General features: G+C 40.0%; 1 protein-coding gene across 5 annotated transcripts in view; it reads left to right on the top strand.

The window, feature by feature from the left end:
- PLEKHM3 (pleckstrin homology domain containing M3) overlaps positions 1–16,645 on the top strand; it is a 172,726-nt gene that overhangs the window by 145,392 nt on the left and 10,689 nt on the right. For 2 of the 5 annotated variants that reach the window (XM_044768301.2, XM_070508485.1), the window contains exon 8: positions 5,227–6,786. The exons of the other annotated variants lie outside the window; for them this stretch is intronic. In XM_044768301.2, the coding sequence (XP_044624236.1) occupies positions 5,227–5,365 (139 nt within the window). In that variant the 3' untranslated portion in view covers positions 5,366–6,786. Of the gene's footprint in view, positions 1–5,226; positions 6,787–16,645 lie in introns of those variants that run through there. 5 annotated transcript variants of the gene reach the window in all.

Here is a 16,645-nt window from a genome sequence, read left to right as displayed (position 1 = left end):
GACCCAAAGGAGAGAAAAGTGGGAGTTTATGTGGGATTATTTTTCTAACCAAAGTAATATTTGGGTATCATCACATCCCTTGAGTGATGGATGATTTTCCCCCCAAGTGAGAGCAGGGGTTTTACTGTTGCTTTTCTTAAATCACAAAATGATACATATCACTTTTCCTTTCATCCCAAAAGCATACTAGAAATATGCACACTTTGTGTGTATGTGCACTGGCTTCTTTGGGCATGGATGTCATGACTCATTTCCCACCCTGCAGGGCTAACTTATGCTGTGGTTCAGGACAGAAGGTGAGGCATGTAGCCACGAAGAGCTGGAGCATGGAGGGTAGAGCTAAAATATTAAGAGTTGACTCAGCCTTTCTGGCCTCTTCTTAAACCCAAAGACTCTTTGTAAATATCCAGGAACTTGGGTTGGCCCCACACACAGAAAGACAGACACATAAGCACACAGACACACACACAGACCTACACTCACACACACAGAGACACACACACTAACACACATAGACACACAGACATACACACATACATAGACACACACAGACATACGCTCACACTCACAGACACAGACATACACACTCCAGCTTCCAGTTCCCTGAATACAGGTACTTAGCTCACAGCCTAGAGTTACATACTTTTTAAAAATGTACACCACACAAAACTTCTACACAAATGTCATAGCAGCAGTATTCATAATAGCCAAAAAGTGAAAATAACATAATAGCCAAAAAGTGAAAATAACATAAATGCCCATTAACTGATTAACGGATAAACAAAATGTGGTCTCTCCATACAACGAAATACTACTCAGCCTAAAAAGGAACAAAGTACTGGCACATGCTACAGCATGGATGAACCTTGGAAACATTCTGCTGAACAAAAAGAGCCAGTCACAAAGCCCACGTTTTATGTTCTGTTTATATGAAATGTCCCAAATAGGCAAGTCCGTAGAGACAGAAAGGAGGCTTCCCCCCTATGGCTGGGGAAGGGAAAAAAGAGGAACTTCTAGTGAGTACAGGTTTCTTTTGGAGGTGATTAAATGTTCTGGAATTAGACTGTGGTGATGGTCACACAGTCTTTTAAATACACTAAAAATCAAGGAATTATATACTTTAAAAGGTTGAATTTTATGGTGTGTAAATTATATCACAATAAAAAGCACTTAATAAAAAAATAAAAATTGAACTTAAAAATGCTTCTGACTGAATAAACCATATGCTGGGCTACAAAAGAAGTTTTAATAAATTTAAAAAGATTGAGACTATACCAAGTATGTCCTCTGACACATGGAATTAAGATCCCTAGTAGAAAAAAATCTGAGAAACCCCAAAATATTTGAAAATTAAACAATACACTAAAAATTAATGGGTCAAAGAAGAAATCAATCACGAGAAATTTTTAAGTATTTTGAAATGAATGAAAATGAAATATAAATGTCAAAATGTATGGAATGCAGCTAAACTAGTGCTTAGAGTGAAAATTATAGCTATAAACACCTATATCAGAGAAAAAGAAAGGTCTCAAATCAGTAACCTAAAAGTCCATGTTAAGGAACTAGATAATGAAGAGCAAACTAAATCCAAAGCGAGCAGAAGAAAGGACAGAATAAGAATAGAGAAGATATCAGTGAAATAGAAAACAGAAAAGCATTAGGGCAGCGAAACCACAAGTTGGTTCTTTGAAAGAATCAACAAAATTGACAACTCTTTTGCTAGACTGACCAAGAAATTAAGAAAGAAGACACAAATTGCCAAACTCAGAAATGAAAAAGGGTACAGCAACTAAAAGAATTATAAAGAGGTATATAAATAACTTCCTGTCAACAAGTTAGACAACTTAGATGAAACGGATAAATTTCTAGAAAGAAAAACTGCCAAAACTGGCTCAAAAAGAAATACAAATATGAATAGACCTATAACAAGTAATGAAATTGGACTAGTGATTTTTAAGTCTTCTCATAAAGAAGCTGGTGAATTTTGTTGAGTATTTAAAGAAGGAATACCAGTCCGTCACACAAGGATAAAGAGGGGCATTACATAATGGTAAGGGGTAGGTTCTCCAAAAAGACAATAATCCTTAAGGTATGTGAACAGAGAGTCAAAAAATACATGAGGCAAAAACTAATAAAACTGCAAGTAGAAATAGATGAATCCACTATTTTATATCTATATACAAATTTTATGTTCAATTTTTATGTAAATCTAAAGCTGTTCTAAAAAAATAAAGCCTATTAAAATAAAACAACTCATTCAACTGAACAGTTGTCTCTAAGACTGAAGCTGAACAGTTTAATAAACTTTATGACAACAATTTTAGATTTACAGAAAAATCACAAATCTAGTGTGGAGTTCCCATATACTCCATACCCAAGTTCCCCTATTAACATCTAATAGTATAGTACATTTGTTACAATATTGATACATGATTATTAGCTAAAGTCCATAGTTTTTCAGATTTCCTCAGTTTTTACCTAGTGTCATTTTTCTGTTCCAAGATCCCACGTTACATTTAGTTGTTGCATCTCCCTAGGCTCCTCTTAGCTGTAACAATTTTTCAGACTTCATTTGTTTTTATGATCTTGACAGTTTTGAGGAGTACTGGTCAAGTATTTTGTAGAATCCCTGTACTGAGATACACTTGATGTTTTTCTTATGGTTAGACTGGGTTTTACAGGTCTGGGAGGAGGACCACAGAGGTAAAGTGCCATTCTCATCACATCCCGTCACAGCCACGTACCGTCAGCGTGGCTTCTCCCTGGAAAGTTTGTGTCAGCTTTCTCCACTGTACAGTCACTCTTCTTGCCCGCCCCCACCCCTTTCTATACTGTCCTCTTTGGAAGGAACACACTGTGTGCAGCCCACGCGTGAGGAGGGGAAGTGAGGCTCCACCCTCCCTGGGAAGGAGGTAGGTACAGAATTATGTGGACTTCTTCTGCATGAGAGATTTGTCTCTTCTTCTCTATTTATTTATTTTTTCAATTGTTCAGATCAGTATGGACTCATGCATGTTTATTTTATACTTTGGGTTATAATCCAATACTACTTTATTTTGTTGCTCAAACTACTCCAAGTTTGGCCATTCAGCTCTTTCACTTGGCTCCTGTGTCCCTTTGACATACCCCAGTCATTGTGGGGGTTTTGTTTTTGAGCATTTCCTTACTTTCTGGTACTACTAGATGTTCCATGGTCATCTTACATATTTCTTGCCCTAATCTTAGAAGCAACTCTTTCTCCAGGGAGCTCTGGTTCCTCTTATGAGCGAATACTAGAAACCAAGGTCAGGGTGCTGGGTTGTACATACATTTGTAAAGCCCTTGGTCCCAGGACTCGTCCCTTGACTGGAGCAGAGGTGCTCCCCTCTGACTGCACATCAGAATCTCCTGTGAGACTGTTATTTTAATCCCCAGAATCTGTATCTTCCAAGGCTCCCCATGTGATTCTAAGTCACAGCCAGAACAAAGAACCACTCCTCTAAGACAGCTATGGTTATAGTCAGAGGTGCTAGATTCCCACAACCAGAATGACCACATTAGCACATCTGTGGGCTCGTAGGGGCCTTCACCCAGTAGGAAAGAACATGGAGCTATTTCGAATCCTGTTTCTGCCTTGATCAGATGAAGTTCTCCAAGCGTGCCCAGATGTCTGAGTCAAAGGAGCCCTGACCACCTCCTGCAATTCCAGGTTGATAGTTCTTTCCAGGAACCCACTGAGCTGTCGCTTGTTGTTCACTCCCCGGTTGAACACTGGGAGTAGTTTATACAAGTCTCTGGGAAAGGACAAAAAGAAACACTAATAAAAGATTTAATTAAAGGAAAACTTAATCAGAAATACAGTTGCAGATTTAAGACATGTACATAAAGATGTGCTGAATAAATAAGTGTGGTAAGTAAAAATAAATTTGAATAGTGGATAAATTTTAAAATCTATGTGTAAGTGAATCTTTATGGATGAAGTGATATGATATCTAGGGTTGCTTCAAAATAATCTGATGGTGGGAGAGAGGGGATAAACATAGATGAAAGAGACTGATAATTGTTGAAGCTGGTGATAAGTACACAGGAGTTTATTATACTATTCACTCTGCTTTTGAAACTTTCTGTAATAAAACATGTTTAAAAATCTGTATGTAGAAATCTTAGGGGCCAGCCATGTGGCTGAGTGGTTAAGTTCACGTGCTTTGCTTCCGTGGCCCAGGGTTTCACCAGTTCGAATCCTGGGCGCGTAAATGGCACCACTCATCAGGCCATGCTGAGGCAGTGTCCCACATAGCACAACCAGAGGAACTCACAACTAGAATATACAACTATGTCCTGGAGGGCTTTGGGGAGAAAAAGAAGAAAATATTTTAGAAATGAGGTATTTAGTGAATTCGTTACCACGTATCCTTGACCATCTTGCTGAATTCAGCATCTCTGTGTCCTCAGAAATATATTTAATATTCTTTCAGATCCAAATGTCATTTGAATAGCATAATTACAATTAAGTAAAAAAAAATTCCACAAGCATTAGGACTATTCATTCTTTGAATGATGATTTCCTGAGTGTACTGTGTTTCTGCATTGGGCTGGGTTCTGGAGACACACTGTGAACACAGCATGCGCTTTGCTCACAAATAGCTGACAGTCTCTAGTGAGAGGTGAGCCATGGACAGTTGTGTGAAAGTGAGGGCAGAGCCACGGTAGAGAGGTGGACCTGGAGCTCCAAGAAGGGGTACCATCCAGAGGAATGATGTTCCTGGTAGGTAAGAAGAAAGCTCCACATTTTCTAAAAAGGTTAGCTCTGTGTTAATCTAAAGCACTGATTTATGCACTTTGGGATTAGAAGATAGTTTTAACATATTCATTTGATTTGACCATTTATCAAATGTTAGTCAACTGTCAAACTTTCTTTTCCTCATTAAATTAATTGTTATGCAGAGGGAAGCTTCATGTATGTGTAATTTAGAAATATAGCTCTAGTATTAATTTTTAGAACTCCATCTCCGGTAGACATAGAGAATATGCTGAGTTTGTAGGGGCAGGCACGAATATTTGCTAGTACTAGTGCCAGCAGTTTGCATTTCTCATCATTTAATTCTTGTGCCAGTCCTCTGAGGGAATACTGTTACTCCCTTTTTGTTGTTGTTGTTGTTTTTTTGGTGAGGAAGATTGGTCCTAAGCTAACATCTGTTGCCAATCTTCCTTTGTTTCTTAAGGAGGACTAGCTAACATCAATACCAGTCTTTCTCTGTTTTGTTGTTTTTTCTATATTTTGCATGTGGGGTCCCGCCACAACATGGTTGATGAGCCGTGTGTGTGTCTGCACCTGGGATCCAAACCTGCGAACCCTGGACTGCCAAAGCAGAGCTGGAGAACTTAAAGACTATGCCATCAGGCTGGCCCCTGTCACCTCCATTTTATTAATGAGGAAACCTAGGTTCAAGAAGGCAGTTAACCTTGGCCTGAGAGACAAGGCCCAAACTTGAACCCAAATATATCTGACTGCAAAATCCATGCTTTTTTCATTATGCATCACTGTTTCTTCTGTACCTGTAGTCTTCAAACTGTTTTTCAGCCTACCCCCTAACAGAAATTTGAAAAAATTATGTACTTCTGTCATTGAAGAAGCCTCCCCCAAAACCGTTATTTTGACTTGTCCTTTATACGCCGCCCTAGCAGAGTTAGATTGGGTGGGGAGCCACATACCTTTCTTTTGTAAACTGGCCAAAGGGCTGTCAGCCAGGGGAGAGGGGAAGGAGACGTGGTGGAGCTCCCACCTCTGCGCGTCCCCCCGGCAGGGTGGGTTGGGGGAGGGTCCCTGTGGGGCTGGAGACCTGCCTGCACTGGTTTACTAAGGCAGACTCAGTGAGCTGCACACACACCTCCCCTCCATTCCGAAGTCAATGCTGACAGGTCTGCCTTGAGAGATTCTTTATTCTCAAACACAAATTAAATATATACCTCTCTCTAATTTTAGGAAAACACTAAAATCCAAATTGCAAGATTTTAAATACCATAGGAAGACCCAGAATCACAGAATTGCTTTCCTTGAGCCTAGTCCCGCAGTTACAGTCCCAAAGGAAGGAATAAAGCACAGCTTTGGGAGAGAGAGCATTCTATTAAACAGTGATAAAATCCCACATTCTGAGGTGATAGGAATGACAAAGCAGCCTCCTTGATTGAGAATAAGAAATAAGGCCTCTAACTTTTCAGAATTACAAGTCAGAAGAGGAGAGTGAACTGCTCTAAGACTTAGGGGAAGACATAAATGTAAAAGCAAAAAAGTCATATAAACCTACAAAATGACCAGGACTTAGACTTTTTTTTTAAAAACTCCTTAAGTTGCCTACTATCCAACTTCTTTCTGACATCTCTACATCACTGATCTTCTCTTGACCTGAAGGACATAATGCTGCGAAGGAGACTGTCCGGCTTCCCACATTTCTGTGAAGATGCCATTCCTGCACGCTGAAGTGCTTCCAGGTCACAAGTACATAAATATTTCATCTTAAAACACTCAGCATACATTTTAGCCTGGGACTTAGAAAATGTACCAGCTGTCATAACTCAGGCCCGTCCTGTCTGTCTGATCTGCTCAGCTTTGTTGACTTTTGTGTGACATACAGATCATCCTGGCAGGTTTTCCAATATGGAAAACACTGCTCTTCAGGACCTTATGACCCGACACCATTTCTGGCTGTATTTAGATGTGGGTGTACTGTAAAAAGATGATACTTAACACTGAATTTGGTGTGTTCCATATAGTAAGCATTTCATAAATATTTACCATTTGGTTCAGTTCTCCCAAGTCTATGTGCATTCCTTAAGAACACTGACAAGCTTTTTAAATAACCTGGTTAGTTAGAAAGACAAATACTGTATGATCTCACTTATATGTGGAATCTGAAAAAACCGAATTCATAGATACAGAGAATAGATTGGTGGTTCCCAGAGGTAGAGGGTGGGGAGTGGGTGAAATGAGAGAAGGTAGTCAAAGGTACAAACTTCCAGTTATAAGATAGATAAGTTCTGGGCATGTAATGTGCAGCACGGTAACTAAAGATAAGAATACTGTATCATATCTTTCAAAGTTGCTGAGAGAGTAAATCTTAAATGTTCTCATCACAAGAAAAAAATTTTGTAACCATATGAGGTGATGGATGTTAACTTATTGTGGAGATCACTTTGCAGTATACATGTATCAGATCATCATGTGGTACACCTAAAATTCATACAATGTTATATGTCAATTGCATCTCAATAAAACTGGGAAAAAATACTTGCAAAGACAGAGGAGCATAGTAAAAGTCTGAAGTAGCACTACAGCTTTATATGTAAGGTTGAAGCAAGTGACCTACCATTTAAAGTATTCCTGTGGCTTGAGCGTCCGCCTGCCCTAGGAAGGCATCCAGGGAAGTGTGCTTCCTGTGATAGGGGCATCTGCAGCTCGGTGGTTTCTCTTTAAAAGAGTCACTTGTTTTAAAGCATGGGGATTTGGAGAAGCAGACTGAGCATTACTTGCCAGTTTTTCTTTGCATGTAGTAGATGACCACACTCTCCCCTCTTCCAAGAAATAACAATTGCACACAGGACTTTAAACTTAGTAACACCAAACTCTGCCTGCTTGAGGTGACGTACTCTGATGCCATGTCCAACCTACACACTTTTAAAGAACGTTCCCTCCATCTCTCTAGCGAGAACAGACATCGGCCTCATGGAAAAGTCCATAGCAAGTGAGTTTCTCACAGAGCTTATCGTCTTCAGTTCCAAATCTGTTTTGTCAGGTTAGCTCACTGAAAAAGAAGGCCCTCCAAAGAACTTAGCCAAAGCCCATCTCTCTCACCCATGCAAGCAGACTCCGGAAAGGTCTCACTTGCACTGAGGGACGTGGAGACTCCTCCTCCCAACACACTTGACCTTCAAATTGGTCTCTGTCAGTTGCGTCTCACGGCGTCCATGCCGCCCTGCCCTGAGGACTTCGCCTTGCTGGGACTGGGCTGTGTTCTTGGCCTTGGCGCTTTCTGCTTTCTTTAAGCTTCAGGTACATGTGAAGCTTCAAACAGCTAATTGTAGCCAAACCTCACAAAAGTCGGTTTAAAAAGAGAGCTAGAAACCACTTTATTATAGAGTACAGAATTATTTCTTCCCATAGAAGATGCTAAGATGCAGTTTTCCTCAGCACGACTTACACAGTCCGTTAGGAGCTGTGTTTTCTCTTGGCCCAGTCCCCTTTGATTTGTCCATTTTGCCTAAAGTTGTCCCTTACTTATCTGCCAGAAAATCATCAGACCCGATTTTCCAGCAACCTTACAAAGGGTGTTCCATTTCTTTAGGGGTCCAGTTACAGGTCGTCACTTTTTAAAAGAGAATTTCATGTCAGGCAGAAATTTTTTGAAGGGCCCTGGGAGTAGAACAGAGCTACAGAGGAGAAGGAGAAAGGAGTGCTGCCCAGCAGCTGGTCTTTCCTTGTAGCTTCCCATCTGTTCAGCCTTCGTTTTTGTGAGACCTTGCACAAATAGACTGAATACCTGGATTATGCCCTCATCTGGACGCGAATACACACACATTACATACCCTCACTAATCAGCCTGACACATTCCTTTGTGGGTAAATGGTTCCAAAACAAACACTGTCAGTGCACCTAATTAGCAGGTTTGGGGGCTGTGCTTGGCAGTCCTGTGACATCCTGTTCAACAATAGAGAACAGCAGCCTCAGCTAGTCAGGCTTACGGGAGGGAACAGCTTCCCCTAGTGCATATACACTTTTTTTTAATGATATTTCCTTTCTGTGGCTTTTCTTGGGAAGCAGCCACTCACTCAGTGAGTCTTGTAATGAGGTGTAGGATCCTCGAAACAGCTAGAGGAAATTGGGACTTCTCTTTGTGGATACCTTTGCTGAGGAACCAGTGGCTTGCATCTGCTTGCTGTGCTTTTCTCTCCCTGGTATTGAAGAGGGGCCTGTCGAGGAACTTCCCCGTGGTCCTCTAACACGACTAGTTGGGGACAGGACTCCTGCCTGTGTTCTAGAATCATGAACTAGCAGAGATGGAAGGGACTGTGGAGACCACTTCGACACTTTGGGGTAGAAAAACGGAAGCCCACAGAGCTCACAGATGTTGTGAGGTGGCAGAAGCAGGGCGGTGACGTACCAGGACGGAGTTCTGCTCTTCACAGGCTGTGTGACTGCCTGCCCTTAAATGTATTTGTTGTGTCAGTGAAGGTTCTTCTTGATAAAACTTGAGCACAATGCTAGTTTTTTTGGCTTTTAAACTTTGGTCAAAGAGTAACTTGGTAAATAACATTTCACCTTGGCCTGGTGGCTCCTATATTCACATGTCAGAATGTTTCGGAATGTCTGCTAACACAGACAGGACTTTTGTGAAACCCTCAGGGCTGACCTGACCCTTTATACCATTAAGTCACTTGATAAATACGGTGCATTTATAAACACAGCCCTAGCTGGCGAGGCCACCATTGTTTTTCGAAGCCATTCGGTCACTTGAATAGATGGCTGTCATCTCCTCCTGGACAAATTTCTTACCAAGCTTCTAGTTAGGTGTCTGGTGAGTCAACCTGTGTTAATCATCTTATCTTTAAGCATTTCAGACAACCTGATTTTTTGTTTTGTTGTATGGGGAAATGTTTATCATTATTTAACTCATTTTAACTTTATAAGTAAAAATTTATTGATGTTCGTTATAGAAAATTTGAAAATTACGCAAAAGAAAAAAATTCTCCATACGTATGCATATATATTTTTTAATAAAATTTAGGTCATATTGAATACATAATGTTATATCCAGCTTTTTTATCACATCATATCAGAACAAGAAAATATCACATTTAATCTGTAAACTTTTATTGGTGGGTAGTTTTAAGGGAACAATTTTACTTGGCTGTAAAATCATTAAGATCCATTTAATAGGTAGAAGCAGGCTGGTCCACAGAAAGATCTCTGGGCCAAGAATATGGAAGTCTAGATGCCATTCCTAACTGCCACTAATTTGTTGTGTGACGTGTGACAAGCCACCTCTCTCTGAATTTGCCTGCCAGGCAGATAGCACTGTTTTAAGCTCTATTGATGAAGAAGTAAGAGCTTTACTTCAGATCCAGTGCTTTGCATTTTCTCTTAGTTTGATAGTTTGTCATGATATTTTCAGTGAAGTTGACTGATTTTTATACAATTTACCTAAAGGGGTTAACATATAAATTCAAATTATGATTCAGTCCACCATTTTTGAAATAATGTCAGATCCATGAAGAAATTAACTTTTCTATTTCGTTCATTCCTCTATCCTCTGCCTCTAGAACAGCACCTAGTAAATAATAAATAAGCCATGAATGAATGAAAAGTTCACTTTAGTTTTTCAAATCTGTACTTATTAACGTATTTTCTTTTATTTTAAATAGCCTTTAAACTAATTTCAGAGAAATTGTCTCCTTTAATGTACAAATTACCAAGATATGTGGCTTTATTGAGTGACGGCTAACATTCTATCACATGTTAGGGACAGGCGTGTTTAACTGCCCAATGGTGACCTTGATGTCAGGAATTTGAGCTTTGCTAAGCTACTCAGATAATTTAATTTTGAAAACATCTTTTAGGTCATTTTTTAGTATGTGCTTTTTCCTTCCCCATGGGACTGTAAATAAGTAACCTGAATACACAATAGGGGAAAAAAAGAGTATTTACCTTTCCATACAAAAAATGTTGACTTTTCAGACTTAGCAGCATGTTCTGAAATGAACTGTTTTATGCTTTAGAATCACAAAAGGTACAATATCATCTTGGTTTTGTCAGTATATGTTTTGGATATTTTGAGACTTTTTTTCATCCAACTAATTATAGGAGTACAGATAGTAATATCTTGTTAAAGTTGTCTTTAAAAAGTCCTTTGTGTTTTTATTTCGGCATCTAATGTACATTACCATGTCCTTATTAAACCCCTTCAGTATTCTGAGTACTAAGCCACTCGGTGCTGCGTCGGGATCACCTACATATGCCATCTGTAGCTCCCCTCAGTAATCGCTCTGTTCAGTCCCAAAGCTTTCCAACCACTTAAAGTAGAGACAAAGGCACAGTCCATAGGTGTTCACTCTGTACAGAAGTTGCTATTTGATTGCATTATATCAGAAGATAGAACTTTTGTAGAGTCAGAGGAGAGCTTGTCAATCATCTGCCCGTGACCCCCCCCCCCACCGGAGGCCAGCATCCCCACCCAGCACCACCACCTGGTGAGTGGAGACCCCAGCTGTGGAATTCCATGCAGTACCCTTCTGCCTCACCCTCTGTTGCAGCAGTAGTCTGGAGTTTGAGGGACCCACAAACCATCCTAGGAGGGAAAAGACTACTACCGACTGCTAACTAGTCTCAGTCACTTCTGGTGATGGTTGGGAGGGGTACTCACCAAAAGAAATGGGAAGAATGTTGTAACCTTTTGATGAACAAACAGAGAAAGATAGCATTAAAAAAGTAATTCAGGGGCCGGCCCAGTGGCGCAGTGGTTAAGTGCGCACATTCCGCTTCGGTGGCCCGGGGTTCGCTGGTTCAGATCCCAGGTGCAGACATGGTACTGCTTGGCAAGCCATGCTGTGGTGGGCGTCCCACATATAAAGTAGAAGAAGATGGGCACGGATCTTAGCTCAGGGCCAGTCTTCCTCAGCATAAAGAGGAGGATTGGCAGCAGGTGTTAGCTCAGGGCTTATCTTTCTCAAAAAAAAAAAAAAGGGAATTCAGGGGCCAGCCTTGTGGCACAGTGGTTAAGTTCATGCAGTCCACTTCAGTGGCTTAGGGTTCACAGGTTCAGATCCCAGGTCAGACCTACACACTGCTCATCAAGTCGTGCTGTGGCAGCATCCCATATACAAAATAGGGGAAGACTGGCACAGGTGTTAGCTCAGAGCCAATGTTCCTAAGCGAAAAAAGAAAAACCTAGTAATTGATGTGAAAAAGAGGAATGTGGGAATTTCCTTTTATAAAACCAATAACGTAAGACTAACTTGCAAATAACAAACCAGTGGCTGATTCAAAGGCTGCATCAGAAACATTAGAAGCCACTAACTTGAACTGATGTAACTTAAACCGAAAGACCTCATTTGGCTTGAGAGACGGGAGGTTAGCACATCTGAAAGACTTTCTTTAAGAGGAGAGTTAATACTTTTTTCTAGAAATAGAAGCCTTGATGGTGGAGAGAAAGGAAATTTAAATGAAAAGACTTATCTGGAAAGTAGCTTACATCAATGATTTGAAAGAAAAATTTCAGAATTGAGAACAAAAAGAAACAAGCTAACCTTGCTTGGCAGTGGGGAAGGCATGGGGAATAGTGGGGCCTGGGGAAGCTCCAGGGAGAGCGCGCTTCCAAGTAGTGCCGCACCAGCCCAGGGATTCGAGACAGAAATGATGCGGTGTCAAAGCAGCGCCAGGAAGATGGCTTTCCCTTTCCCCAGCTTCCCTGAGAGGTGCTTACAGTACACTGTTCAAAAGCGAGAGACCCAATCAGGGGACCCTTAATACTCGGGAAGTACCTGAGCAGCGTTCCACCCTTCTTCTCCCGCCTAACCCCACCCCTAAATTTCTTACCTCAGTTTCTCTCCCTGAGGGTCTAGAGAGCTGGCCCAGGCCACGCCCAGAGACAAGCAGAGGGAAGGCTTAGTAGTTAGGGCAGCATGTGGCTCACCAGGCCTGAGCTAAAGGCTCCGCTGGCTTCCCCCAGGGACTGGTTGTGGTGTCGCCTGGGGAGTTCCCTTTGCTGACAGATTACCACCGTCCAGACTTCTCCATCCAATTCCTGTCTTGTGAACACATGTGGCGTTGAAAGAAATACAGTTTTCAGGGACTTCCACGTGTCTTACGTGTCTGTTAATTGCTTGTGGACATAGCAAAATTACTTTTACTACTGTGATTATCAGTTCCATCCAACTTTTATTAATATGCAGAGCAGAAACAAAAGTTCCAGCGTTCTCACTGAACAAAATGGGCCGCTCCAAAAGGCCTTGCTCGTGTCTTCCTCTCTCACTCAGTGTCACTATGCATCAGGTTTCAAGCATTATTGCAGTATTTTCCAAGATAATACATGCTTGGTTCGTGCAAAGTAGGATAATTTTACTTATTAAAAGTTCATACATTATTCAACAATTGAACCATGTTTCCTAACTTTATGAACATGTAAACAGTCAGTCTGTTAGGTTAACCCACCAAATTTGTACAATACCTTTATCATTATATGAAGAGGAAAAACCTTTGAGATGTTCAGAATGTCAAATATTTAAAGCCAGAATTAGTCCCTGACCACCTGAGATGTTTATACAGGTGCATCTCATTTTAAATAAATAAAACTATAATACGCATTTTTTAATTAATTGATTATATACATTCCAAATTTTTCTCATTTAACATAAAGATGGGTGACAGTAACTTTTTCTAATATATTCAATACAGAATTTGACCTCTAAGGTTGTTTACCTGAAGGGAGATTGTTTTTCCCAGATATAAAAATGTATTATAAAATACACAGTATAGTGCTGGCATTGGAACAGACAACAGAACACGATTTCAGAAAGTACGGAACTAGACCCAAGGCATATGGGAATTTAGTACATGATGAAGGTGGCATGCAAGTTAGTGCAACAAAATATGGGCCATTCTGTAACAGGAGCTGGGAAAGAGACAGCCTCGGAGAGAGATGGACAGTCCTGGCTTTTACCATCCTCCGTGCCTCGAGATAAATTCCAGGCGGGTCCAGTATTTTAATGTAGAAAATAAATCCATAAAGCACTAGAAGAAAAGATGGGTGAATATTTTTATAATCTTAAAATGGGGAAGGTCTCTCTAAGCTTACACGAACCCAGAAGCCATGGAAGCCAAATGCCTTTAAATACATAAAAAATGTTAAATGCTTACAATTCTATAGATAAAGGCAAATAAATGTAAACAGGAACTTGGAGCAATATTTTCAATACGTGATAAAGTATTAATTTCCTGAATATAAAAAATCCATAAAGTCATTAGAAAATGGTCAAAAGACATGAACGAATTTTCTGAAAAATATGCAAATCTTTTATAAGAACAATAAATACACAAACAACTGCATATTACTCGTAATTAAAGCGAAATAAAATCAGGTTCTTACCTATCAGCTATGAGAAAATATTAATAGATATAAAATGTAAAGCCCTATATAAAAACATTAGTTAATATCACTTCCTATTAGTTCTGATTCTTATTCTTAATATTTATAGCAGCCCTACTGTCATTGGAAATGATTGGCCTTGAGCAGTGGTTTTCAGACTTTTATATTCATCAAAATTCTCTGGAGGGCTTGTTAAAACACAGATTGTCAGGCCCTACCCTAGAGTTTAGGATTCAGTAAGTCTAGAGTGAGACCCAATCATTTGCATTTCTAACAGATTCTCTGGTGATGCTGGTTTGGCTGTTCCAAGGACCACACTTTGAGAACCACTGGCCCAGAACCCATTAAGTATTAGGAATTATGTAATACCATCTTGTTAAGAGAGTTCTATTGGTGAGGGAGATAAATAGGGAAACAGTCTAAAGTAATGACAAACACTTTGGGTCTTTTATTTGAATGCCTTTCTCCTTATAAATTTATATTGCTGATTTATTCCTAAGCAACTAATCCTGCTGTTCATAAATTCAATACTGTTTACCTTCTGAACTTTTCTGGATTTTTCTAATATACCCATGCTTGAAAATTTATTTTATTTTAGCTCCATTAAGTGTCTTAGTACTTAAGGAACTGAAGTGTAGTATGTTATATAGAAGTAAGTCTCATTCAGAGTCTTAGGTACATATCATCTTCCTAATATTACTTCTTTTAAAGAGGCTTACTTCAAAAGTTGACAGTTAAATTTCTCAGTTTTACATTAAAAAGGTAGACTGGTGAATCAGTGGAAGTCCCTATATGAGCCGAGACCATTTTTTCATCTGCATTAGCCTGATAACGTCCTTAATATTCACTGCCTTTGTCTTAGATGCAGCGAGACATTTCTGAATATCTCCTGGGCTCTTAGGTGTCCTGAACTACTTTAGCCATTTTTACAGAAAGCCATTCCTCTTATTTATGGTTCTCTAATGCCTACAATTATAACATATTCTAGCTTTTTCCAGAAATCATAGAAAATTTTTAAATCCTCCTGCAGTTTCTTTATTTTCTCTATTATTAAACAAGATTTCCCAAAGTAATCTCAGGAAGAGACGGACATTTGTTTGTTGACAATTATATTAAATGCCAGGTGAACAATAAAAAAAACTTAAGTGTCAGAAATATCAGTTTTTCCCTATCCCCAAAAAACTATTTCATTCAGGTCAAATCTATTACAATTTTATATACATACATAGAGTATTACTGAGACGTTCTGTCACCATCCACAAATTAGCAAGAAGCATTTATTAAGCATTTGCACTAAAGATAACAGTGAATTACTCTCCCCAGTAGGATAGCAAAGGTAACAAGTGAATTAATTAACCTTTGTTTACATTCTATTTCAAAGCCAAGATTTTAAGTAAAGCTTTTGTCAAAGGTATTAGCTGAGCTTGGTTCACAAACTCAAAGTGCAAGACTTGAGAAAGCCAGATGCTTTGTGGGCTGCAAAGGAAAGACGCTTCCTTAACTAATTCTGGGGATTAAAAGGTAAATAAAAAGATCATTGCAGGGCATTCCAGTTGTTTTTCCCAGATTTGGGTGTTAGCAGGCGTTTGGGGATGTGCTGAATAATGTAAAGGACCATGAGGCTAGTACCATGGGAAGAGGGCCAGATTTCAAGTCAGAAGACGGGAGTCAAGTCCAGAGTGGGTCACCCACTTGCTAGTGCTGGGACTAAATAAGCACCAGTCATTTTATTATTTCATCTTATTTATTTACTGACTGACTAACTTATTAATAAGGGAAAACAAGTAGTACCTAGCTGTGAGAATTATTGTAAGGATAATTTATGTAAAAGCAGGGCAAAGGGCCATACCAGTGTTCCCTGATTTAAATGTCTAGTATCGATCTTACTGTATGTGCATTTACCTTTCAGAACTATTGGAATAGCTTTACAAACTAGCATATACACACCCACAGCCACCAGACATTTGTCCAAAGGAGCTGGATCCCTTCCAGTCTCATACAATTCCAATAAAACCATGTGGGCGCCTTTCTAGCCCCCCACTCCTACCCCCAGCCAAAAAAAGAGAAAGAAATCACAATGAACAATTGCAAATGTGACAGGCCCAATTAGGGTCCATCCTCGCTCTACCAGGAGCCCGATGTTCTGTAATCCAGTGCTTCCAGACTCTCTGCTCCCCTCCTTCCCATCCCAGCTGCCTCCTGAGCAGAATAGAGGGGCCTGGAGAGTGGCTTTCTGGTACCCCTGGCCCAGGCCGGCTGGAACTGGTGTTCCAGGTGGCAGCTGTGAAACCGGGCTCTCCTTAGCCAGCAGCACAGTCATTTGTTACTGAAACTGTGTGCTAACGTCCCTTTATTTTAACCCTCCTATTCCCCGCAAAAGAATGCATGTGAGATTGCATCATTTGTTTAAATCGTGTTTAATACATTTTACCTCAGAATGTTTAGTAACATGTTCTGTGTATTCTTGTAAACAGCACTCATACGTGTGTAGGTACATACATAGCACATACAGGCAACACACCATATGTAAT

The sequence above is a fragment of the Equus asinus genome, chromosome 4 (assembly GCF_041296235.1).
Source record: "Equus asinus isolate D_3611 breed Donkey chromosome 4, EquAss-T2T_v2, whole genome shotgun sequence".
NCBI lineage: Eukaryota > Metazoa > Chordata > Mammalia > Perissodactyla > Equidae > Equus > Equus asinus.
Note: the sequence above shows the minus strand (reverse complement) of the source record. Positions and strands in the feature narration are given on the sequence as shown.